Source organism: Manis javanica, chromosome 8 (assembly GCF_040802235.1).
Source record: "Manis javanica isolate MJ-LG chromosome 8, MJ_LKY, whole genome shotgun sequence".
Taxonomy (NCBI): domain Eukaryota; kingdom Metazoa; phylum Chordata; class Mammalia; order Pholidota; family Manidae; genus Manis; species Manis javanica.
Genome location: NC_133163.1, coordinates 5,474,178 through 5,500,070, shown reverse-complemented (window position 1 = coordinate 5,500,070; position 25,893 = coordinate 5,474,178). Strand labels below are relative to the sequence as shown.

The 25,893-nt window shown below is 46.5% G+C and overlaps 1 protein-coding gene across 7 annotated transcripts in view; it reads left to right on the top strand.

Moving 5' to 3' along the window:
* EML1 (EMAP like 1) overlaps window positions 1–25,657 on the top strand; it is a 173,406-nt gene extending 147,749 nt beyond the window's left edge. For 5 of the 7 annotated variants that reach the window (XM_017656620.3, XM_017656617.3, XM_036991622.2 and 2 more), the window contains 14 exons: window positions 680–790; window positions 1,550–1,645; window positions 3,038–3,172; window positions 3,918–4,017; window positions 5,015–5,169; window positions 6,795–6,920; window positions 7,165–7,296; window positions 9,703–9,770; window positions 11,804–11,892; window positions 20,796–20,893; window positions 21,009–21,096; window positions 21,963–22,058; window positions 23,346–23,476; window positions 24,110–25,657. In XM_017656620.3, coding sequence (XP_017512109.3) covers window positions 680–790; window positions 1,550–1,645; window positions 3,038–3,172; window positions 3,918–4,017; window positions 5,015–5,169; window positions 6,795–6,920; window positions 7,165–7,296; window positions 9,703–9,770; window positions 11,804–11,892; window positions 20,796–20,893; window positions 21,009–21,096; window positions 21,963–22,058; window positions 23,346–23,476; window positions 24,110–24,235 — 1,551 coding nt within the window. In that variant the 3' untranslated portion in view covers window positions 24,236–25,657. The other 2 variants (XM_017656618.3, XM_036991624.2) reach the window with 2 other exon arrangements.
* Window positions 25,658–25,893: the final 236 nt, after the last annotated feature.

Here is a 25,893-nt window from a genome sequence, read left to right as displayed (position 1 = left end):
GTGTGCAGACAACTGGCTATTTGGAGACAAGGCCAAACTACAGCCTAGTGCACCTGCCCCACCCTGTCCACTAGGTGCAGTGCAGGTCCTTTTCTTAAAAAAACAAACCTGCTGGCTGTTCTGTGACGTTTTCTTCTATTGAAGGAGAGAAAATTAGTATAACTCACCTCGGAACACAACTGAGAGGATCTTGAAGTAATCATAGCAGTTCTAAATTTTATTTGTGCAATTCAATTGCTTATTTTGCTCCTATGAGGCCCAAGAACATTATGAACTCTTATTCTATTTGGTGGTGACTGTCTTCATGAATTTAGACACACTTCACCTTAGTGACAGTAGAAACTTTAAAAGAATAATGCTTATATGAGATTCCATTTTTCCTGTCATCTTTCAGTTTTAAAACTCAGATGCATCTAGATTCACAAATCAGGATCAGTTCCTGTCGCACAGTTATCAAGAATTGGCTATTCAAAATTTAGACCTCTCCTAAAGTTAAATTGGCCACTGGCCACTACCTCCTAAAGCCATTGGAAAGGTTTTATATATGTTAAATAGCAGAGTCCTTAAATGCAGAAAAAGACCTCTGTTTTGACAAAATTGAAGTTCTCTTGTAGCTTCAAGGTACAGATACATGCACACAGCCGTCACAGTTGCTGATGCTGCATTTTCTTTCAAACAGCAGTTGCCCCCACATGTGCGCATCTGGGACTCTGTGACACTGAACACACTGCACGTCATCGGAGTTGGGTTTTTTGACAGAGCTGTTACCTGCATTGCATTTTCGAAATCTGTAAGTAGGAGCCCCCGGGGCCCTGGAGTCTGTTCATGGGGAGGAGAGCATCAGCTCAAGGCTGAACCGGGAGAGCGTTGACATGCAGTAATTGCCTGGGCGCAGGTGCAGATTTGAGCTTGGAAAAACCCTTTGGCTTCCCAGGTCCCCCCATTCAGAGGTCACGCACATGCCCTTGGGGTCCCACACATGATGAAAGAGACCCTGCAGTGACCCTGTCTTTGTGTTGCTTGAGGCAGTCTGGCCTGCTCTGGCCTTGAATTCCACCTGCCCCTTGGCAGGTGGCTCCAGTGTGTCTCTGCCATGTGTGACCCGGCTGCTTGTCCATGATCAGGAGTTGGATGGGCCTCAGGGGCTCCCAGCTTCTCAGGATGTGCCCGTGCAACAGAGCCACCCTCAGACCACTTTTACAGCCAGTTCAGAAACTTACATTCACATGTGTGCACGTGTTCACATCAAAATAGCACGTGCTCCCCACCCCAATGCTTTTGCTCCTTGGACACCTTACCGTTAATGACAGGCCTGTCTGGGTGTGCACAGGAGGCTGGTTTTGATGAAACTGGTGGGGAAGAGCCTCCCAGACACCCCACCCCTCCGTGCACCTGCTCTCCATGGCTGGTCTCAAAGCAGTGGGTAAATATTCCTTAACCAAAACGAAGGAGACTCTTTCTTAAAAGTAAAATTAATGTTCATTTTTAATCATGCTCAACCTATCTTATTCTCAAATGTAGTCTCCCTGTGCATACCTTTTCCTTCCAGAATGGGGGCAGCAGTCTCTGCGCAGTGGATGACTCCAACGACCACGTGCTGTCCGTGTGGGACTGGCAGAAGGAGGAAAGGCTGGCAGATGTCAAGGTCTCTCCAAGCCTGATGTTGGGCCGCTTAGCATTTCCCATTGGGAGCCTCCTCCGGCTGGCTCCCGGCCCCTCCCCTTCCTTTCTTCACTCTACTAATGCCAAGTGCCCCGTGTCCTTGCACTGCTGAGGCGTATAATACACGAGGCTGCTCACTGCCTAGGCTGGGAGGGGCCGGGAGGGCAGGCCAAGGGCCGAGGGGCATCAGCACAACCAGCAGGGGCCTTCCCAAAGCTGAGTGGGCCTGGGAACGGCGAGTGCGGACTGCTGCCAGATCCCGGCCCCTCCCCGGGACCCTTGCAGAGGGCTGCCCCTTGGGCTTCTCTTCAGCACCCCTGATACTGTCCTGCACGGTACATGAGCAAACTTCCCATAAGCCTTCTTGCTTTCCTCCTATTAAAATCTTGAATGGACCCTGTCTTTATAAAATCGACTTCAAGTTTCTCATTCTGGCATCCTTAACTTTAGATCACCTTCCTTACCTGACATTAGGATCGCGCCCCATCACCTTCCTTATCCAGCTTTCTCTCTTGCATGCCTGGGATGCAAACCCTATATTCTAATCTGACATGTTTCCAAATACTTGTTCGTGTGTTACAGCCCCGCCTTCTAATATTCTGGTCAAGTTTTGAAATTCTTCCCATGTTTGTTGCTAGGTTGTTAGTAATCAAAGGCAGGTCATCACCCAGGTTTAAGAACATATAATTGAATCACCAAGTAGATGGAACATCAAGGTCAGATCCATCCAGCTAGTACAGGTCCTAGAAACCAAGATGATGGGGTTGGAGGTGGCCAAAGAGCCACACGCTCAGCACTGGACCCCCAGCTTGGTCACTGCACCATGAGCAGAGTCCTAGGAATTAGACCAGGAGGGGTGCAGGGCGAACGGGGCAGCCAGAGTCGGCCAGGAGCAAAGGAGCTATGTAAAACCCAGGTTCCTGGACCTGTCCCAAAGATCACAGTCACTAGAGGGGGAGGAGGCCCCATATCTGTATTTTAACATAATTAGGTGATTCTGCTGTTCAGTCAGGTCTGGGAATCCTTGTTGGGAAGATGAGCAAATTGTTGCAGATCTTAAACCCCTGGCTGCCGTGACCCCTCCTCAGAGAAGGCATGTGGGCACCCTGCTGTGCGGTCCCGTGGGGGCCCCCCAGAGCCAAGGCCCCAAGGTCCCCGTCCTCAGGGCCCCAGTCTGGCGGGAGGCAGGCAGGGAGAGGTGAAGGCCCGCAGCAAACATAAGCTCAATGTTTATATGAGATAAATTAAATGGGGAAAAATCTGGAGGCTTTTCAGTGCTTAACTTGAATGAGTTAGTTATTTGTGGTTCATTTTATTTATTTCCTTAAGTGTCTTAAGAGATTTGAGACATTTGATTCTCCTGTTCTGCTCACAGTGTTCTAATGAAGCTGTATTTGCCACGGATTTCCACCCTATGGACACTAATATAATAGTCACCTGTGGAAAATCACATCTCTACTTTTGGACACTAGAAGGAAACTCCTTGATTAAGAAGCAAGGGTTATTCGAGGTAAAGTGAAAATTTCATATGTCTGTATTTTTCAGTGAGGGATACATGTGACCAGCTAGCTTTTAAGGGAACTTTGAGGCATCACAGTCTTAGAATTATTTTCAATTGGCAGATGTGGGGCTGCACCTGGGGAGTGTAGTGATATGGAACAGTCCTAGGGATCCCTAGCAGAGTGGGGGAGCCCCTTGTGTGTGTGGGGCACAGTGGAGATGCCAGGAAGGAAGAGCCATCAGCACAGGCAAGGCTGCCCAGTGCGGCCCCACCTGCGAGGGGTGGGTGCCAAGGGCAGGAGGCCTCGGAGCAGCACCGGGCCCTTGCAGAGGGCGATGGGCACTTGCCGGGCCTTTCCGCCTTGCCGTTCGGGGCCCTGTGAGAGCACCAGCACCGCTTCACAAGCGGGGCCTTTGCGGCTGCCATCCAAGGCTGTTGGAGGACCGCTTCTTTCTGGTGCAGGCCCTGCCCCTCAGCCGTGGTCATGACAACACAGCCGCCCTGCCACCCCACCAACACCCTCCTCTGCCAGACTGTCTGCAACTTTATAATTACCAGAAGTTTCTTTATTTTGGAGCAAATTATCTCGTGGCATACATTACATAATGGTAGATGGCAATGGAAGGCACATGGGGAGGTAGCAATGCTGACACTGCCCAGCCTGGGGTCACTGGGGTTCTAGAGGTCACATACATACACCTTAGAGGATCTCGTGACTAAATCTATGCATGTATTTCTTTACAACATTCTGCAGAAGCAAGAAAAGCCAAAGTTTGTCCTGTGTGTGACTTTTTCTGAAAATGGCGACACCATTACCGGAGATTCAAGTGGCAACATCTTGGTATGGGGAAAAGGTAACAAGTGGTTATTCCCGAAGCTGGCAGTACTTGGTAATGTTGTAACAGGTCAGATGTGACCTCCGTAAACATTGTCTGTCAATATAATTTACAGGATTACAGTGAAATTACAGTTATATAGCTACATACATATGTGTGTATAACTTGAAAACATAAAACCACAACAGAGGAAAACAGGAATGATAAGAGTCGTTGACTTACTATCATTCTAGAAGGCTCCCTGAGCCTCCGATACTCTGATGGAATTAATAGCTTTATTAGGAGATCGCTTAACAAATTACAATGATGAAGTTATCAATGACTATTTACTTAGGTATAAAATATTTAAATAACTATTCTGGCTCTCACAGCGTTTGGCAGACATTTCCTGAGTACTGAGTATGTGCAAGGCAGCGTGTTAGACACTGTAGCATACGAATGAGTCAGATCCGAACCCCCGCTGTCAGTGAGCAGTTTGCTAAGGAGGATTCAGTACTCAGCAATCATTCATTTGGTTAAGTTCAGTCTTAGTTTGGGTTGGAGGCGAAGGAAGAAACAGACCCATCAGTGTGATTTCAGACTAACAGGGTAACTTCTGTAGTGTCCCTACTACTCAGGGCTGCGTGCTTTATGTGTTGTTCCATTTCACCCTGAGAACCATCCTCGGGGGGTTACAGGGGCCCTAATACACAAAGGGGGAGGCTGGGATGTAGGGCAGTTACATCACTTGTCCAGAGATGCCCCAGCTCAGGGTGTAATGCCAGTCCCTGCTCTCAGCCCCGTGAACTGCCTCTGCGCGCACCACACGGCCCCATGTGCGCTCGCTTCCCTGACGTTCAAGCAGCCCACTGCGTGCTGGTCTGGTGCTTTGTGAGCGTCTAGAAATGGGATCCTTCATAGATTCACATGACAATGATGTTCTAACCAACAGAAGCACATTTTAAAACAAAAAATGCGATGGACAGAGGTGAGCCTTCTGTTACTGTACTGAGGATGGTCTTCTGGGTGTGTTTAGGTACGAATCGAATAAGCTATGCCATCCAAGGAGCCCATGAGGGTGGCATTTTTGCACTTTGTATGTTAAGGGATGGCACACTGGTATCAGGAGGAGGGAAGGACCGAAGGCTCATTTCTTGGAATGGAAACTATCAGAAACTTCACAAAACTGAGGTAAGACCACAAACAATGTGCCTGAAACTCCTTTTGAACCTTAAACTGTAATAACAACCAGTTTCCTGTTAGCTTGAGATCAATAGGTTACAGTTTTGGAATTTTTTTAGATAAAATATTATTAAATAGGACAGTTTAAGTGCAACTACTAAAATGGAATCAGCTTTAAAAATTTTAGGGCGTAACATTTCACATTAGAATATTTTCATACTAGAACCAATCTCAGTGTAACAAGGGAATATTATCCACATTTTGATTTGTCATTAAAATCTGTCTTCTTTTTTCACTTCAATTTCCAACGTGTTACTTTGGAGACATTATCACTTTGAGCTAGTATTTATTGATCATTTACTTTGTACATGGCTGAGTGCCAACACGTTCTTTGGACTCTAACTCCTTTTAGTGTCTGTTTCACCTCCTTATTACCTGGTTAGCAGCCTGAACAGCAGTAGGAACCAGGGGCAGGAAATGTAATATTCCTTCTCCATACTCACTGGATTTTTTCCCCCAGACCTCCGTGATTATGAGCAGACACATATCAAGATGAGCATCAATCTGAAGGTTGCTAATCTTCCCTAGCACAGAATGGACCCATTGTAGAGCATTTCCACCTTGCTGGCCTGATGTGCTTACCTTACATTATGCAACATGTTACACCAGAGAGCAGCATGGCACGGGGCTTTCGCGGGATGAGAATTTGGTTCTGTTGATTATTGTTCTTAACAAAGAAAGGCCTTCATTCGAGCTTTGGAAATCACTTCCCCTTGCACTGAGATTTTAATTGTGATAGCATTTTTAATGATAAGATTTGACCAGCATTTGACTGAACATGTATCCATGTTAAATTGTAGTGTCACCTAGTTTTATAGAAGAACGCTCACCATTTTTAAGTAGGTCTAATTCGTCTTTGTTACCATGGATTATCATCACCTTTTCCCAAATCTGTGCTAACAAACCACCCCGGAGGTAGGGATTTCATCTAAAAGCAGGTTGCTTCCTACTTTTCTAGAACTTTTCTAGGTGCCCAGAGTCCATCTGCCAGGGCCTAGCTGCAGTTTTTATTCACAAAATGCAGGAACCCCTGTTTATTTTATCATAGAAAAATTGTTCTTGGCTGACATGTTTTGAAATTCCTTTTCTTAACGTTTAGGTAATTCTGTATGGTTACCAACATGAACAGTGGATTTCAAATTGAAGTACAGTGGAGTTGCCAAAGCATTTTATCGGTTTAAGTTTCAGTAAACTTGAGGAGCCCTTACTATGGCACGTTGTCGTCTGTACTTGCCAGGCTTACCTGCTGCTGCCAGCCCGAGTCGTAATAAGTGAAGGAGGATTTCTGATTCTTTAATCTTGTCAAGAAAAAATGCTTTGTTTCTTCATTGCTTTTTTTAACAACTTACTCTTGCTGATTCTTTTGAGGTAGACAAAATATTTCAGGTTTAGAAGTCAGGTTTTGGGGTCTGGCTCCCTCTCAGTCAGGTACTAGCTAATGTCTCCTCGGCGGGTGAGTTTGTGTGCGTGAAAGAGAGAAGTGAGCGGACCTAGCATCATGGTACACGGATGAGTATTTTGAATGATGGAGCTGTCAGTTTAATGGCATATTCAATGTTTTCTCTTCAACGCAGATTCCAGAACAGTTTGGTCCCATTCGGACAGTGGCCGAGGGGAAAGGCGATGTGGTTTTGATAGGCACGACCAGAAACTTCGTTCTGCAGGGCACGCTGTCTGGGGACTTTGTTCCCATTACTCAGGTACGTCCCTGCCCAGCAGGCCCACCAAATACTTGGAATAATGAAGCATTATGGAGGGGAGATGATTCCCATGTTCTATACTGACATAACCTTCCTCAGCTTCAGGGTTTCGTAGCTGTCACAGCATAAGTTGGGGAGAAGAGAAGCTGGTGAGAGCACGTTAGGAAGTGCACATTAAGCCACAGCGCATCACGCTTTCGGGGCTGACGGTGCTATTTCAGAGGGCCTCCGTTGTTCTCCACAGGGTCACACTGATGAACTCTGGGGACTGGCCATCCATGCCTCGAAACCTCAGTTCTTGACCTGTGGGCATGACCGACATGCCACTCTCTGGGATGCTGTTGGTCACCGGCCCGTCTGGGACAAAATAATAGAGGTAGACATGCATGTTACATCCCGTTCTTCTTATAAAAATTCATCTGCAACATGTTCATTTTTTTCTGCATGAAATTAATAGTGATATAAAATTGTCCCAGAGCAAGTGTCACTTAATTTATCTCCCTCAAGTAACATTGCCTTATCCATGAAACCCTGATGTTTCCTGTTGAATTTTTCAATAGCAAGTAAGCCTTTCCCAGTTGGTCGTTGGGTTTCCCAAGTGCAGTCTCTTTGGCTTACGTGCTGAACACCCTGTTTTGAGCCTACAGTCTATGTACAATGTACCTTTTGAATGAGAATTTTCAAGCTATCCTAAACATATACAGTTCATCTGTTCAGTTTGAGTTTGGTGATAGAAGTAAAGCTTCAGGTGTGAAGGCATCATCTCTGTGATCCTTGCAGAAGCTGCTCAGACTGACTATCAGAGTGCTGAAATACCCTCCCCTCCATGTCACATGGCCGTGACTGCGTCTGTTGAGCACTGCTTGCATACCAAGCACTGGGTGTGTGCTACCCTGAATCCTGGCAGCAGCCCTGCACATTGAAGTTTTTCCTCCCTGATGTTATTGGTCAGGAAACTGAGGCTTAGAAAAGTCAGATAGTCAGGTGTCTTGTCGAAGCCACTGAGTCAGTGAGTGACAGACAGTGTTGACACCCAGCCCACAGTCCCCCAGCAGGTCCAAAGCACAGCTTGTGTAGCTTGTGCCGCTAATGATGCACAGGGTCCCTTGGGAGGGGCAACCACTCTCCGGACCCCTGTAGAGTCCCAGCATTTCCCAGCATCTGAATCCATGTTTCAGCCCTCCTGCCCTGTCTTTTCCGAGGTCACTGAGAGTCTTGAGCTGGCTGGTCACTGGTAGAGGTGAGCACAGAGATGACAGGGCCTGAGGGGTGACACACTCAGAGGAAAGAGTGGGTGTAGCCCCAGGTGGCAAAATGGGGCTGAAGGAAGTGGGTCCCATTTACACCCATCCCCTGGCCGTGGCTTGGGGGAACAGACAGGGACCGTCTGAGGGTTCTGCACAGAGGTGAGGATGGCCACTGGATGCAGCAGGGGCAGTGGTGGCCCAGAGGGTGGCCTTCCCTGTGGTCTGGAAGCCAGTGACTCTCTCCCCGTCGCCTTCACCACACTGTGAACCCATCAGCCTGCCATTAGGGTAAGATACAGAGGTGGATACCAGGGAGGTCTGCAGTGGAGTCCTCACTCCTTTGGCCCCGGGCATGTAGCTCTGGGATGGGAACCTCCCTGTACCCCAGTGTCTTCATCTCAGAACGTTAGGAGCCTAGACGGATTATGAGTACACCTCTGAGTGGATGTCACTTCAGTCTGTGTGGCAGCAGCAGCCCTGAGTTTAATTCCACCTCCCACTTTGGAAGAAGCATTGCGATAATGTAATCAGTACCTGAAAAGTTTGGGTCCCTTATTTTTTTAGTTCATCCAATATTATCTCAGTGCCACTTCTTTTCTGTGGCTCCTTTTTTCCTGGTCTCCCTGTGATTAATCTCTCCTCACTTCAGTTCATCCTAAGCACTCCTACCAAGTGATCCTTTACCTAAAACACAAATTGAATCATGTCACTTTTTTTTATTGAAGAAACACACTCACTTTCACTGTGTTCTTACTTCCTAGGGGTCACAGTCCTCAACACAGTCGTGCAGCCCCTGTGATGGTGTCAGCATACTTCCCGCTTCCCCACCCGTGCATTCTGCCTCGTAGACCCACGGACACTACCTGCCATTCCTCAAATATGCTCCAACTACCTTGTTTCCACTTTGATCAGATCATTGTCCCATTAACACCTGATCCAAGAAAATATTGAGGGGTCCACTGATCCCTCAGCACGATGGTTCTTCCTGTCCTGGAAGTCAAAGGCTGTCTGGGCCACCCTTTTATTGATCACGTTCCGTCTTGTATCAGTTAGTAACGAGCACATGTGTGCCACTAGATCAAAACCTGGAAGGGGCCTCACTCACCTCCAGACCCTTCTAGGGCTGCCTAGTGCCCTGCACCCAGGAGGCACTCATGCAGCATCACTCATGGAGGTGGGGCAGTCATCCTAACCCCAGGCAGGTCAAGCACACCACCTGACAGGCTTACTATGCATGGGGTCAACCACAGGGCTTCCGAGACTTGGAGGCAGAGCGCCGACCTGTTGGTCTGTCTCCGATCACTATAGATACGAAAGGATATAAGACAGAAATCAAAAAAGTCTTAAAGGATTAAAAATTCAGTGTCATTGAAACTTGACCTTCTTCCAAGTAGGAAAACATTTTTGTCTCTGGAGAGAAAGGGGATTTTTAAACAGGTCTGTGTAGCCCTAGGGATTAGAGCTGTGTTCGTGTGTGTTTTATAAAACAGTGCTATGTCTGGCCATCAATTTACACTTCCTTTAAAATATTTTAGGATCCAGCTCAGTCTTCTGGTTTTCATCCTTCAGGGTCTGTGGTTGCAGTTGGAACACTGACTGGGAGGTACGTCCATTTCAGCGTGGCTTATGTGCTCAGAGGTCATGGAAAAGAGGCTTGTTGTCTGTATTTCCCCAGGGTCGGTGCTGGATAGCCCTTGGCTGCCTTCTCTCAACTTCTAATGACTTACCAAGAAGTCAGTCAGAAGAACCCCAAAGTAACCCACTGGACAGTGGTCCTCCACACAGTGGGCCTTGGGAAAGCCTGAGGAAAGCTGGCGACCCTTCTCCTGGGAAAGCACCCCCGACACACACACAGAGAGATACACACGCATGCACACACATAGAGACATGCACAGAGGCGAGGATGGCCACTGGATGCAGCAGGGGCAGTGGTGGCCCAGAGGGCGGCCTTCCCTGTGGTCTGGAAGCCAGTGACTCTCCCCGTCTCCTTCTCCTTCTCCACACTGTGAATCCAGCCACACTGCACTGGTGGAGAAGGAGACAATTAGGGAGTGTCTCCTGCAGTTGCCTGGCAGGCAATTTTGGTGGTTATTGTCACTGTTTTAATTGCGTTTTTATATTTTTTTGTCATAGTGTGAACACTTATGGTTTAACTCAGATATTTTTGGTGGTTTCCTCCCATCCTTCCTTTCTAAAAAGCATACTGCTTAGACTCTGTCGTTATGACCGTAGAGAATGTATAGTCAGAGTGACCGTTTGTAAGTCACAGGTAGCAGTACCTTAAGAGTTGGGCACTTTGTCCAACAAAATTCTTCATGAAAATCTTTGTGTACCCACACACACAGACCACACACAAACATACACACCTTTCCTTTAACTCTCCTGGAGGCAGCAGCTAAAGCTTTGAAGTCAGCGGGCCCTGATGAGTGGCTGACAGCCAGGAATTGCCATCATCTGCAGCTGCCTATGTATGCATGGTAGGATAGGGTGTGGTGAGCTAGCAGGATGCTCAGGACCATGGACAGTGTCCCATGGGCGGAGGAGACTGAACATGTGACCTAGTCCTCTGCCACTTACACCACCCACATCTCTGGTGCTGGTGTCAGGCTCAGCCTCACTGGGACAATAGCAGGACTTCAGAGACATAGCCTGGTCAGCTCTGGTATCTCTGCTGCTTATGTTCTGACCTGTATTAAGGTAGAATAGCACATCAAAGGTAACTGCAAGGAATCAAACCAGAGAAGCCAGATCCCAGTTCCAGGGGTCAGCCAGTCCCACTGAGTGCTGATGGTTAGGTCCCCGGATGGGAGGCCAGAAGACACAGACGTTGCTCATAAGGCATGCAAAGGAATGTCCGCCGTCTAGGGCTGAAACTGTTGCATCAGAGAGCCCACATTCCCGTCCACCCTAAAAACACTGGAGTCCAGTGCCTGCTACTGCCCAAGAACGTACAGGCAGGGGAGTGCGGTCATTCTGTCATTTAATATCTGCCAAGCACCATGTCCTTACTGAAGGGTACAGAGCTTCCATGTCCTCGTTAACTGACTGATCTAACGAGGGCCCTTAGCCCCATTTTACAATTGAGGAAACTGAGCCCAGAGCAGCTAAACTCAAAGACCAGTCCTCCACCCACCCTCTTCCATTCCCTCTCCTTTTTTGAACCACCCAGCCAGTTGGACACCTGCATTCACAGTCACATCTCCCGAGACTGTCCCAGCGCCATCTTCCTGGCTCCATCCTGCTTGGCCCCAGCCAGGGTGTCTGGTAAACTCATACAGGGGGTCCCTCTGCTGCCACTCAGGCTGTGGGCCAGCATTACGTGTCAGTCCGTATGTCCTGTCCAGGACTTTCTCCCCTTTCATGCTGAGTGACAAAGAGGAAGCCCTGAGGAACCTGGCTGTCACAGCATCCGGAGCTGAATTCTTTCATATGGCAGTCAGCATGGCACTCCTGTCTTTAGAGAGTGCTCACATGTAGGGCAGCCTCTCTAAACAAGCTGGAACAAGCATTCTTAGTTGGCAAATGCAGAGGAAGCCCCTAGATTAATCGTTTTTAATAACCTTACTATTACTGTAATAGTCTTAGTTCATTTTCTCACTAAACAACTTACTGTACTTTTTCTCATGTTTACAACAGGTGGTTTGTGTTTGACACAGAAACGAAAGACTTGGTCACTGTTCACACAGATGGCAACGAGCAGCTCTCTGTAATGCGTTACTCACCAGGTCAGAATACACCCCATTCACTATACAATTCCAACTGATCTGTGAAGTTCTGTGCAAATGTTTTTAAAGAAAAACTTCACAAGCCTCTGCAAAGTGAAATTTAAACCACACACTCACACAACTGTGGCATGTAGGGGTTCTCTCCCATTCTTCGGGTCATTATGCTCATGTGTTTATTTAACTTTTCACAAACTATTATTTGTGCTTTTTAACAAATTATTATTATTATTTCATTGTGTTTATTAGCTTTTTATTTTTAACTTTTCATGTATGGAAAGTTCAAATATGGACAAAACAGACAGAATAGCATAATGCCACCCCCATGTGTCCATCACCCAGCTACAAAACTTAATTAACTCTTAGCCAACCCTGCACGTCTGTTGTCTCACCTGCCGCCCCCTCCCATGTCACTTTGAAGCAGTTCCCAGGCTCTCATCCTTTCATCTGGTAACACTGCTCTAAGTATCTCAAAAAGGTGAGGACTCTTATTTAACAGCTTTTTTGAGACGTAACTTAAGCTAATTCAGCCATTGTAACTGTACTGCTCAGCGATCCTTAGAGTTTTCTTGTGTAGATGTTCAAAATCATGGAGTTTTACAAGTCTCACCGTAATCTAACCTGAGAACCTCGCCATCACCCCAAAGAGTTCTTTCCCTGCCCATTAGCAGTGAATTTCCCATCCACCCCCAGCCCTAAGTTACCCCCGATCTACTGCTCTGTTCTGTGAATTGCCTTTTCTCCATATCAACGGAATCTTATAATACATAGCCTGTTGTGTCAGGCTTCTTTTACTTAGAATAATATTTTTGAGATCAATACGTGTTACTGTGCATGTATCGCTAGTTTATTCCTTTTCAGTTGCTACATAGTATTCCATCTTACAGATATACCACATTGCATTTATCCATTTATCAGTTTGATATTTGGATGGTTTCTGTTTGTTTGGGGTTTTTTTGGCTATTATGAATAACACTGCTATGAACATTCATTATATGCCTTTTTGTAGACATTTACTTTCATTTCTCTTGGGTAAATTCCTAGAGTAGGATCGGTGGATTGTATGGCAAATTTATGTTTAACATTTTTGGAACTGCCATACTGCTTTCCAAGGTGGCTGTACTGCTTTATATCCTGCTGGCAGTGTGTAAGGGTTCTAGCTTCCCTACATCCTCACCAGCACCTGTTATGTCTGTCTTTTTTATCATAGCCATTCTAATAGAGGTGTAGGCGTATCTCATGTGGTTTTAATTTGCATTTCCCCAATGACTATCAAAGATGCTGAACATTTTTTCATGTGCCTATCAATCATTCCTTTATCTTCTTTGATGAAATATCTATTCAAATATTTTGCCTATTTTTAATTGGGTTGTCTGTCTTACTGTTGAGTAATAAGAGCTCTTTCTGTATTTCATTGGTAAAAATTCTTTATCAGATAATATGTGATTTGCAAATATTTTCTCTCAGTGTATGGATTGTCTTTTCATTTGTTTAATGGTGTCTTTTGAAGCACAGGTTTTTACTTTTGATGAAGTCTTGTTTACCAATTTTTTCTTTCATAGATCATGCTTTTGGTGTCATACCCAAGGTCATGAAGATTTTCTCCTATGCTTTCTTTTAGAAAGGTTATTGTTCAAGCCTTTTCACTTAGATCTGTGATCTCTTTTGAGTTAATTATACTCAAAGCCTTTTCACTTAGATCTGTGATCTCTTTTGAGTTAATTATACTCAAAAGAGATCACAGATTTGTTCTACATACAGACATCCAGTTGTCCCAGCACCATTTTTTTTAAAGACAGTCTTTTTGCAATTGGATTATCTTGACACTTTTGTAAAAAATCAATTGACAATAAACATAAAGGTTTAATTCAGGATTCTCAGTTCTTTCCATTCATCTATGTTTTTCCTTGTGCCAGTGCTACATGGTCTTGATTACTGTGAGTTTAGAGTAATTTTTGAAATTGAATAATATGTCTCTACCAGCTTTCTTGTTCTTTTTCAAAGTTGTTTTGGCTATTTTAGGTCTTTACCATTTTTATATGAATTTCAGAAACAGCTTGTCAATTTCTAATTTTAAAAAGCCTACCAGGTAAATACTGCTCATAAAAAAAAAAAGCCTACCAGGATTTTGATTATGTTGAATTTGATTATGTTGAAATTATATGGGAAGACTTACCAGCTTAGCAATACTGAGTCTTTTGGTCCTTGAACATAGAATATCTGTCCATTTATTTACATGTTCTTTAATTTCCTTCATCAGTGTTTTATAGTTTTCAATGTACAAGTCTTACACTTCTTTTGTTAGGTTTATTCATAAGTAAGTTTTTTTATGTTGTTCAGAATGTTGGTTGCTAATATACAGAAATGAAATTCATTATCTTATATCCTTAGACCTTTCTACCCTCTTCTATTAGTTTTGGGGGAGGGTGTGTATAATCCTTGGGATTTTCTTCATACGGGATCATGTCATCTGCAAATAAAAGTAATTTTACTTCTTCCTTTCCAATCTGGATGCCTTTAATTGTTTTTTTCTTATTGCATCATGACGCTGGAACCTCCACTACAATGTTGAACAGAAGGGGCAACAGCAGATCCTTGCCTCGCTTCTAATCCTAGGAGAATTCATTCATTCATTCATCATTACATATGATGTTAGATACCTTTTGCCATGAGGAACTTCCTGTCTGGTCCTAATTTGCTCGGAGTTTTTATCATGAATGGATGGATATTGGATTGTAAGCTGTCAGCTTTTCTTTGTGGGAAGGTGGGTAATTACTAATTCAGTTCCCTTGTTATCATTCTGTTCAGATATTCTACTTCTCCTTAAGTAAGTCTTGGTAATTTGTTCATTTCATCTAAGTTGTCTAATTTGTTGGCATAAAATTGTTCACAATATTTGCTTATAGTCCTTTTAATTTTTCTGAAGCCAGTAGTGGGTCCCCTCATTCATTCCTGATTCTGGAAACTGTCTTCTCTCTTTTCTCTTGGCCAGTCTAGCTAAGGTTGGCCAATTTCATTGATCTTTTCACAGAACCAACTGTTGGTTTCATTGATTTTTCTTTATTGTTTTTCTGTTTTCTGTTTTTTTTTTTTTTCTGTTCTGATCTTGATTATTTCCTTTTTTCTGCTTGGTTTATATTTAATTGTTCTTTTTTAGTTTCTTAAGGTGGAAGGAAGCTTAGGTTATTGGAGGTTTTTGTATAGATGTTCACATGCCGTTAATTTCACCTTAAGCACTGCTGTAGCTACATCCCATAAATTTTGATATGTTACATTTTTTCATTTTCATTCAGTTCAAAATATTGCCTAATCTCCTTGATGATATCCTCTTTGACCTATGGGTTATGTAGAAATGGATTGCTTAATTTCCAAATATTTGGGATTTCCCATATTTCTCCCTTTTTTCTCTCTAATTTAACTTCATTGTGGTCATAGAACATATTCTGTGTGACTTTAATCATTTTAAATTCACTGAGACTTGTTTTATAGCCCAGCATAGGGTCTGTCCTGGATAAGGTTCCAGATATACCTGAGAAGAATGTATATTCTGCCTTCTTGGGTGGAGCGGTCTATAAGTCAGTGAAGACAGGGTGATCGATAACATTCGCAGCTGATCAACACTGTGGTTCATCTACACCCTTGCTGATATTTGCGTAGTTGTTCTATCCATTGCTGAGAGTGAGGTTGAAATTCCCAGCCATTACTGTGGAATTGTTCATTTCTCTTTTTTTACTCTCTCCGTTTTTGCTTTGTGCCTTTTGAATGAAGGGCTGGACAGAGGTGGCCCTCAGACACCCCAAGCCAGTAAGGCCTCTGTGCTCTGCCGGCGGGCATGAGTGCAGGTAGTCGAGGGCATTCAACTCCGGCCGTTCCGTGTCTGCCCAGGCTCTTCCGCTGGCCCTGTGCGTTTTCCCTGCGCCTGTGTGCAGCATGAGCTTGGCTGGGGGTGCTGGGTAGCTGCGTTCCTCTCCTGTCTCCGCTGTGCATTCACACAAGTCACCGGTTACCAAGAGCACGCTCACTCCGGCTGCAGCTGCACTTTGGGCCATTCGGGCCATTGGCCTTCCCAGCTCACCCGCCCTGGAGATTTAGTGTCTCGTGCGGTGACAGTGCTGCTGTACAGTGGTGTCACCCAGGGCTTCACACTTAGCGAGCCCACCTGACCATGGCGACAGAGCGGCCCATCCTCACGTCTTGCTGTCCCCTCCAGAACCTCTGAGCCAGTTGAGCCCATGCGACGGGACAGTAGCGGCCCCGTACAGAAGCACCGCAGACACTCGCTGCTCTCCCTGAACTTCAGCAGGTTTTCAAACACAAACACTCCTCAATGGTTTTGTCTTTGAGCAGTTGGCAGAGTGCTGCCATGGTGGTGGTGTCGGTGTCGCACAGCTCTCTAACTGCTTTGCAGGGGAAGGGTTTGCCAGCTTCTCCCTTGGCCACAGCTGCAAGTCCTGCCTTCTTGTCTTAACTCAGCCACAGTGTCATTGTCACTCCCTGACCCAAGTCAGCATCACAGTTGCCATTGGGATCCAAAATAAAGGCCTCCACCTGGTAACTGGCTGGTGTGCCTCCTGCGTGCCCTTTAACCCATGTCCCCTGCACTTGCTCACTCCTTCTCTCTTTCCCTCTCCCCCACCCATGGTCCATTTGTCAGAGAAACTGGCTCATTTTTCCTGCAGCATTTTCCACTTTCTGGAATTTGCTGAGTGCATCCTGTGGTGGTATTGCACTTGTTTCTCTGCCCGCTGCATTTCCCGTAAAGTGATCTCGGGATCTAGAGGCTTGGTCCCGTTCAGGTGCTGTGCGCATTGGTGGCTTCCCACCAGAGACCCATCCTGTCTGCCTGTCTTGCTTTCTGTGGTATTAGTAGCTGGTGATGCCCAATGTCTTGATCCAGAAGGGGCTGCGAATGGTTGATTTTCTAGTTTTAGCCTGTCTTCTTCATTTATGAGACACGGTACTTCTGTAAGGAAGAACTTCTCTTCATCTACTCTGCTGTCATCCAATAGTGTGGGAAGTCCTTACGGGAAAAGCAAGACAAAGGCTGGCTTCTCTCACTTTATTTACCAATTTCCAAGGTAGTGAATTTCTTCTCTATACCCCTTAACAGTGATAAGTGGGTGGTGGCGGTTCTGGTGCCATTACGAGTTTAGGTGTATTTGCTCTGTTTCAGTCATACATAGTTAGAGTAGCTAGAATCGTTTATCCATCATTGGAGGGGAGGCCTCTCTGGGCCGGCTGAGACCTTCTGAGGGCCCAGAGTCCTTCTTGCTATTGAACAGTCCATTGCTTCTAAGCCTTGTCATTATATGCCTGTGTTTCAGCAAATACCATTTTCCTGTAATATGCAGAGTATTTAGCTATGTGGACAGTTTTGGAAACAGCAACTTTTGTCCTTGGAAATACTTGGCCAAGACTGAGCTGTTGCTGTTCTGTAGGAATCTCTCCCTCATGGGCTGACTAACAGTTGTCTCCGCCTTATGGTGGGGCTGGTCTAGATCTCTACAGTAACCTTACTAAGGGGCATCTCTTTGGACCCTTTTTCCTTGTGCCTGAACCAAGTTCATAACTTCCCACCCTAAGCAGACAGTTGCACAGACACCATCATGGGCACCTTTTCTCCCTGTTGAGGAGCTTCCTCAACTCAGAATGCCTGCCGTTCTTGGTGGCTTAAGTATCATATTACATTCTGTTCCTTCTGGCCAGTATTCTGCATCCTTTTACATGTTTCTCATCATTTATTTTGAACCTCTGCTAAGTGCACGAGGGCCTCATCTACAGGTCTCGGCCATTTAACAGCTCCTGCTAACAGGGGCAGTGTCTTTTGACAATATATTTCCATGTCTTGTCAGTTATAGTGATGACCACTCCCTGCCTCTCAAGCTTCATAGTCATTGACTGGAGGCTGTGTAGGGCGAAGATGCTGAGCCTGGTCAAATCAGGGCAACCGCATTTGGATGCAGTGCCCTCTCTTCATTCACCAGAGACCCTTGTCAAATCAGACAGCAAGTTACTGTGAGGCTCAACCGGCCAAGGCAGCACGAATGTGCTCTTTGAAGAGTGAAGCTTTGTGCAGATGTCGCAAGCAATGTGATGCCATCAGTGGCAGCTCAGTGGTGGTGCCCCAGATCCTCGGGGAGTGGCCCAGAGCCCAATAAGGGTAGCGACCCTACTTTGTTCAGCACTGTATGCCCAGCACCTGGCTGGGGGTAGATGCAATAGAAAAGAAAGAGTAGGCAGTGCAGAGTAGCCAGCAGCTGAGTGCAGACGAACTACAGTGTGAGCCACAAGGTGCAAAGCGGAACGTGATCAGCAATGTGGGTTTTCTGTTGCACACAAGACTTTTCTGGCACCTTGACTATATACCATTGTAGAGTACGCGCTCCTTTTTGGATTCAAGTATTTACAGGTATGGAGATGGTAGTTACACAGGTAGTTATACAGAATATTTAAACTGTACACTTAAAATATGTGCACTTGATTGTACAAAAATTATACCTCAAAGTTAAGTTTTAGGTGGATAAAAGAGGATTCTGTGAAGATAGTAGAGTAGGAACCACCAACCTCTAGACAACAATTACATTGGTAGAATCTGTCTGTAGAACTATTTTGGAACTCTGGAGTCTATTGAAGGCTTCCACCTTCCAGAGAAAGGCTTGGATGGTGAATTAAGGTTAATTTTGGTCAATTTCTGCTCTTAGCACAGTAGCAGCTGCCCACTCCCATCTCTCACTCCCAGCCCCTGCCAGGCAGCCGTGCATGAGTTCCTGGAGCAACAACAGCAACGACTACAGCAAAAGAAAACAGTCAAATATGGGCAAAGGGCTTGAATAGACATTTCGCCAAAGGAGATGTACCAGTGACTAATAAGCACAGGAAAAGATGCTCCATGTCACAAATCATTAAGGAAATGCAAATTAAAACTATAGTGAGATACCACCTCACACCCATCAGGACGGCTGCTGTCCAAATAACAGAGAACAAGTGTTGTCAAGGATGTAGAGAAATTGGAACTCTCATACACTGTTGGTGGGAATGTAAAATGGCACAGTCATTGTAGAACATAGCATGGTGGTTCCTCAAAAAATTAAAAATAGAATTAGCATATGACCCAGCAATTCCACTTCTGGATACATATTCAAAAGCCTCAAAAATGTATCTGACACCCGTGTTCGTAGCATCATTATACACAGTAGCTAACCTATGGAAGCAGCCTGCCAGCAAATGAATGGATGAGCAAAACATGGTACGTCCACACAAGGAATATTATTCCAAAATTATTCCATTATTCCAGCCTTAAAAAGACATGAAATTCCAACACAGGCTGCAACAGGGATAAATCTTGAGGACAATATGCTGAGTAAAATAAGCCAGTCACAGAAAGACAATATTGTATGATTCCATGTACATGAGGCATTTAGTCAAAATCCTAACAAGTTGTTGCATTACACCGGAGAATCAACAAATGGTAAGGTAGCGCATCAGAGTGCACACATAGTCCAGCAGGCTGACTTGCCACCTGCTGGATCGTCAACTACTCTGCCCTCAAGCTATGTCACATGGACAGTGGATCAGCAATGAATGCTCAGGCTCTTGGGGCAGAGCGCCTGGGTTCGAATCCCAGCTTCCATAAAGCTCTGTGACCTTGAGCAAGTTAGTTTGCCACTGATGCCTCCGTTTCCTCTCCTGAAAAATGGGCATAATAATGTTTACCTCATAGGATTTTGTGAGGATTAAGTAAGTTAATGCAAAAAGAGTTTAGGATAGTACTGGTCCATAGTGGGCACTCAGTGTATGTTGACTGTCATGATTATTTGACAGTAATTATTGCGAACTCTTAGTCTTGATTATCCGTATCATTGTTATTGTCAGGGCTTGACCAGTTGGGGGACTCAACAGCACATGGTTTCCCGTGCAGCTCTCTGGCCCTCCCTAGAGCCGTCAGCAGCAGGTGGCGGCCTGTCTCAGCCTCTGCAGTCCTTGGCCCCTCTACCCCAGTCCTTCAGGAGTCCTGCTTTGGACGGGTGACTCGGTCTTGCCAACACCCCCATTCTGACCTAGCCCAGGCCGGGGCTTCCTAAGTGTCATTTCGTAGTGGGCCAGGCCAGGCCATTTCCCGTAGGACCCCCTACCTGGGAGAGGGAGAGCAGAGGGAGGAGTGGGGGGGAGAAGCCTTATGACGGCCCAGTAGGGCGCTAGGACCTTTACACGTACTGCCCACTGGAAGCCTCTGAATCGCTGTGAAAAGGCACCCTTTGGGCGCTGTGTGTGCGGCGCTGAGGGCCGCTCAGTGAGAGGAGGGGCTTGCCTGCCCCCGATGTGGGGCCTGGCTCCTGGCCTCAGGGAGTCTCACCTTCTCCAGAGCAGCTCTTGGCTAGTTTCCTCCCCAGTATCCTCTGCATCTCCCCCTGGGGCTTCACACTTGACCTCCTCATCTGCCAGCGCCCAGGGCTGGCGCTGCTGTGACCCTGAGCGCCTTCCCTGTTGCTACCCACGCATGGCAGCCTGCTTCTGCAGGCTTTCCTGCTGCCAGAGACGTCGGTGAAGATGCTCACCAGTGGCCCGTTGGAAGAGGCAGGAGGGCCTCCCGGGCAGGGGGAGCAGCGTGTCCAGAGGCCCGAGAGAACCTGGTGTGTTCAGGGAGGAAAGACGTTGCTATACCTGGAGGGCCCTGGGGCCCCACTAGGGAACGGGGTGTCCCTGCCTCGCGGTGGAGCAGCCGGGAAGGGCCGGAGAAGGGGCGGAGTCTGCTCAGGTGTGGATTTTCAAAAGATAGCTTCGACGGTGGAGAGGATTCTTTCAAAAGCAAATTTTTTCTAGACCTCTGATGTCATCTTGCATTATCCCGTGTAACTGGTAAAATGTTTATTTTTAACAGTTGAAATGTAATCTGTCGTATTTTGTAGATGGAAGTTTCTTAGCAATAGGCTCCCATGACAACTGTATCTATATATACGGAGTCGGTGACGGCGGGCGGAAGTACACGCGAGTGGGCAAGTGCTCGGTAAGCCTCTGCCCTGTCCCCCCCGATGTGCATGTGCTCCGTCAGTCACGCCCGCCCAGGGTTAGTCGGGAGTGTGTAAAGCCAGGGACACTCACCCGGTGGCTCTCTCCCCCAGGGTCACTCCAGCTTCATCACACACCTGGACTGGTCTGTAAACTCCCAGTTCCTCGTGTCAAATTCTGGAGACTATGAAATCCTCTATTGTGAGTAACACCCCAGGAGTTGTCTGGATTCAGAACACGTGGAGTGTTCACTCTGACACCAAATGGGGCCTCCTTCAAAACACCACTTCCCATGTGCCTCAGGAGCATGATGTCCCCTCTGGGCAGAGCTTCCTCCTCTGTGAAACAGAGGAGACGGGCTGGACGCCCTCTCAAGTCCTTCCTGACCCTGAGACACTTGGGATTCTGGCCGACTGCAGGCCCTTTGGGGGAGGAGATATGGGGCTCTTAGGAGCAGTGGCTGACTTAGGCAGACGTGGCAGGAGAGTGGGGTCAGAGCTGTCACAGTGAGGGCGTCCTTTGTGACTCGGCATCCTGAGCAGGAGAGACCATGAAATCTCCAGCCTGGGTGGACGGCAGCCCCCAGGACCCCTTCTCTTCCGCTCCCACCCATCCCAGCCAGTGTCTGTGCCCAGGCAGGACCTGGGAACGTGAGGATGATAAAGGCTGGCAATTAGGGAGCATGTACCACATGCTGTGTGCTGGTTCCTCACTCATTTGCCAACCCCCCGAGTCATGCCAGGCTCCGACCTGAACACGGGATTGTGAGCATGAACACAGGCGTGTGGAGGCCTGGTGTCCACCTGGCTGGAAGGCCCTGGAAGTGCAGTGTTGTTCCTAATGGTCCCACGGGGCCCACAGCACTTTCAGGCTTATCCCATTTTATACACAAGGAAACCTGGGCTCCTAAACGAGGCCAGAGGCATGAAGAGCCCATGGGTGGGAGCAGTCACTGGTCGAGGAGCCCAGGGCAGCCAGAGCTGCCAGGGGTGTAGGAACATGGGAATAGCCTGAGCCAGGACCACGCCTCCCTCCAGAAGTTACCAGAACTGTGCTTGATTTTCCAGGGGTCCCTTCTGCTTGTAAGCAAGTCGTAAGTGTGGAAACTACGAGAGACATTGAATGGGCTACATACACCTGCACTTTGGGATTCCATGTCTTTGGTAAGTTTCCTGCAGCTTCCATTCAGTTCAGACACAAGGTGTGGCTGCTTTCAGAATAGTTCTCTGATAGTTGTGAGATTTCACAGTCACCAGTTTTGTCCAGCTCCTCAGTTGGTGCATGGACCCTGCAGGAACGCACTCCGCAGCTCTCCGGGGAGGAGCCAAAGAGGTGGGTCTTAGCTCTTTTCTATGGTATGAAATGTGTCCTGAGATAATTCTGTAGAGTCTTCTCATATAAGGTTGTGCCGAACTTTCTAGACAGATGGACTAGATAGCCCTCAGTGAATTTACTTATCATTTGTTAGAGTTACTATATTTCTTTGGTCCCTAAGCTAAATGTTTTGCTCCCTTCAAAGTTCAGATTATGAATATATTCATAAATGGTCTAAAATAAATTGCCACATTTTAGTAGAATTTTAAAAAAGCAGTATTTATGATCTCTTTACGTAAGACCGTAAGTCAATAAAATAAATATGTAAGACCGTAAGTCAATACATAAGACCTGGTCAGGACTCTGGTCAGAATCTCACAAGTCTCGTACAAGCTGACATTTTACCATTCTCTAGTATAAATGCCAGGACCCCCTGGGTCTACTCCAGATCTGCCAGTTGAGAAACAGACTCACTCAACTCTCTTAAATTCAAAGTTATTGGAATCAGAAGGGTTTCCTAGAGCAGTGGTCAGGAGACACCACTCCCTCTCCCCTAGACCCCATTCCAGGCCACCTAGGCCACAGGGCCCCAAAACAAACTGCCAGAGCCCAGCCCACAATGGGCAGATACCTGTCAGGTGTCACCAGGCAAGTAAGCAGCCACAGTGAGCTGACACCAGGGAAGGCCTGAAAGACACATAGACCCAGAATTTAAAAGCCCTTTGACTCTCATATGTAAGAGTTATGCCAAAAAAAGAAACGCTAGGAAACTGCAGGCTTGAGGACTAGTCAGCTTCCCATCAGATGCTCAGGGATAAAGGGAAAGCATTGTGTTCAGAACCAAGGCTTCTGGAACTCTCTGCTGTAGTATCAAGGGCCCAACAGAGATGGAAGCCAGAAAGCCTATCATTGCTGTTCCCATGAAGGGTTAAGCATTGAAACATTCCCTGGGAATGGCCTGGAGTGCAGTGATCACAGAACAGGGAGGGGTGGAGCCGGATCAAAGTACTCTTCTGGCCCTGGTTTCTCATGCCTGGGACTTGTGGCAGTTTTATTTTCATGAGAGCTCAGTCCGCATGCAGTGTGGCCCAATGCCTCTGGTATTTCCAGTGCTTTGTCTGCACCCTTTGTTTTAGGAGTGTGGCCAGAAGGCTCCGACGGAACCGACATCAATGCCGTCTGTCGGGCCCACGAGAAAAAGCTCCTGTCCACTGGCGATGACTTCGGCAAAGTGCACCTCTTCTCTTACCCGTGTTCCCAGTTCAGGGTAAAGGGCTCCACTCAGCCACTACTCATACCCTTGGGGGTGTGCACTCCCGACCCACCTGGCTGCTGGTAGTTGAATGGAAAGGTGCAGTGTGCGAACACTGCCCGTCATTCATGGGGATGTGACCCTGCCGTCCTGCTGTCCTAGAGCTTCGGGGCTCCCCACTGCTCTCTGGGGAAGCCCTAGATCTGGCTTGTGCCCCTGTGGCTGCCTTCACAGTCCTCACCCCTCCCTGCTCCACCTCACTCCCTGTGCCCCAGCCTGCGAGCTGAGCCCAGGCCAATGACTGAAATGCCCGCCTTGTCCTTCCCGGGCCTGATCCCCCTTCCCCCTTGGCCCCTGGCATCTCTTTTGGGTCAGCCCTGTGCCCAACGCATCCCTCTGGTATGAGACACGTTTCGGCCTGGGGCCATCATTGGCCTGCACCTTTCCCCGACCAGACCAGATTCTTCATGCACTGGGGACCAGGGGCTCCGTGTGGTTCATTTCTGTGTCCCTCCTGTGTCCGTGCCCTGCTGAGCTGCTGAGCAGGCCAAGAAAGAAGGGATGAAAGGATGAATGTAGAATTCTTGCACTTTCCAACTCCAGATAGTTTGCTTGGCACTGATCCCCCTCTGTGTCCCTCTTCCCCAGGCCCCCAGCCACGTCTACAGTGGGCATAGCAGCCATGTCACCAGCGTCGATTTCCTCTGTGATGACAGCCATCTCATCTCCACAGGCGGCAAGGACACGAGCATCATGCAGTGGCGGGTCATCTAGTCCCGGAGGAACTGAGGGAGAACAGGCTGGGGGGCTCGGGCGCCATAGCTGGGTCACTGTGATTGTTCTGTCTGCAAAGGTCTTACAAACCTCAGGAAAACTCCTCCCACGACCAGTTACCTTAGCTCAGTGAGTCGGTGAGCGCCACGTCGGATCGCAGTTCTGGTGTCTCTTTTGTTGTACAATATATCAAACCAGTGCAGATTTAATATAAAAACGATGCCGAGGTGTACATGGGGGTGACATCGGCAGAAGTAACTGGTGTGTCCCTCGTAGCTCTTCCATGAACTCTTCAAAAATGGTCACGGAATGCCTTCTAAAATACTGTATATAGGCTCTACTGTGCCACCATCCAGCTCGCTACATCAAATATTTATGACAACCAGGAGGTACTGAATCATTATGGCTGTTGATTAACTGGTCCTAAGTGGGTAAATCAATTGAGAAGAGAGTGAATTACTGATTAGCACAGCTGGATCAGGAAAGGCAAACATGACTCTATTTGGTTACATGTTCTAAGGTTTACTCAGTTCTCCCTCTGGGAGGCAGGTGAGAAAGAGGTTGTCTTCTTGTGTTAAGCAGATTCTACTCCGGATCAGGAGGATACATGGGCATTTTGGAGTTTTGGTTAGACAGTCTGCCTAACCAAATGCAGTCAGCCACCTAACACCCTTTTCTTCCCTGTTCACGTGCCCTGAACAATGGGGGGACATTTAGCCCCCTTCCTCTGTATATTAATTGGCATGATATGGTATTGGACTTGCAAAGAATTTTAGGAATTCATGATAAATACGTAAGGCTAGGCTTTACTATTTTATGTTGATGGACATTGTATATTTGTATTTTAAGACCAGGTAGACCAAGTCAAAAGACATCTCGTACATGTACCACAGACCTATGGCCGCGGGGAGAAGTCGGAGTGCTCCAGAAGGCATAAGGGCAGCTCCCTTGGTGCATGGATGGCTCATTACCTTCTGAAATAAGATCATGTTCTGATGAGTAAAACATACGTGGCATACATTTGTCAAGAAGGCCTTATCCATTTTGATTGTGTGACAGATTGAAATTTATTGTTTACATCTGGGAATGTATCTCAGATATCAAAAATAGAAGAGTAATAAGCAGACTTAAAAACAAATATTAAGATTTTTCACTTGTTCTAGGCAAACAAATGAATTGAGTTGTCTGACCTCTACAGCACCGGTTGCTTAGAGTGGCTGATTACATGCAACGTTTGCAAACATTTTTCATGACATCTCCATCCTGCTGAAGTGCAGGGCACCAGTAAACAGTATGTACTAAAGATGAATCTGTTTGTATGGATCCTTATCAAATATATTCTGTAATGAAATAAAATCTGAAAAGTGGATTTCTTATTGACCTATAATCATGAAAGTATATAAATTAAAATATTTAAAATTAGATACGATTCATCCTATATTCTGTTTCATGTACAGATTTTATTCTTCTCACCTGAGTCATTTGCCGATGGAACTATAGTTTGCATAGGGTATGTAAACACTGATCAAATTAGATAACTATGAAGAATTTAGCTTAATTACTGTACCCAATTGTTATTTTATTTGGTTATGTAAGTACTGGCAAAAATAATCATTTTTAAATTAATAATTAAAGAAATAACTAGACAGGGAAGAGAA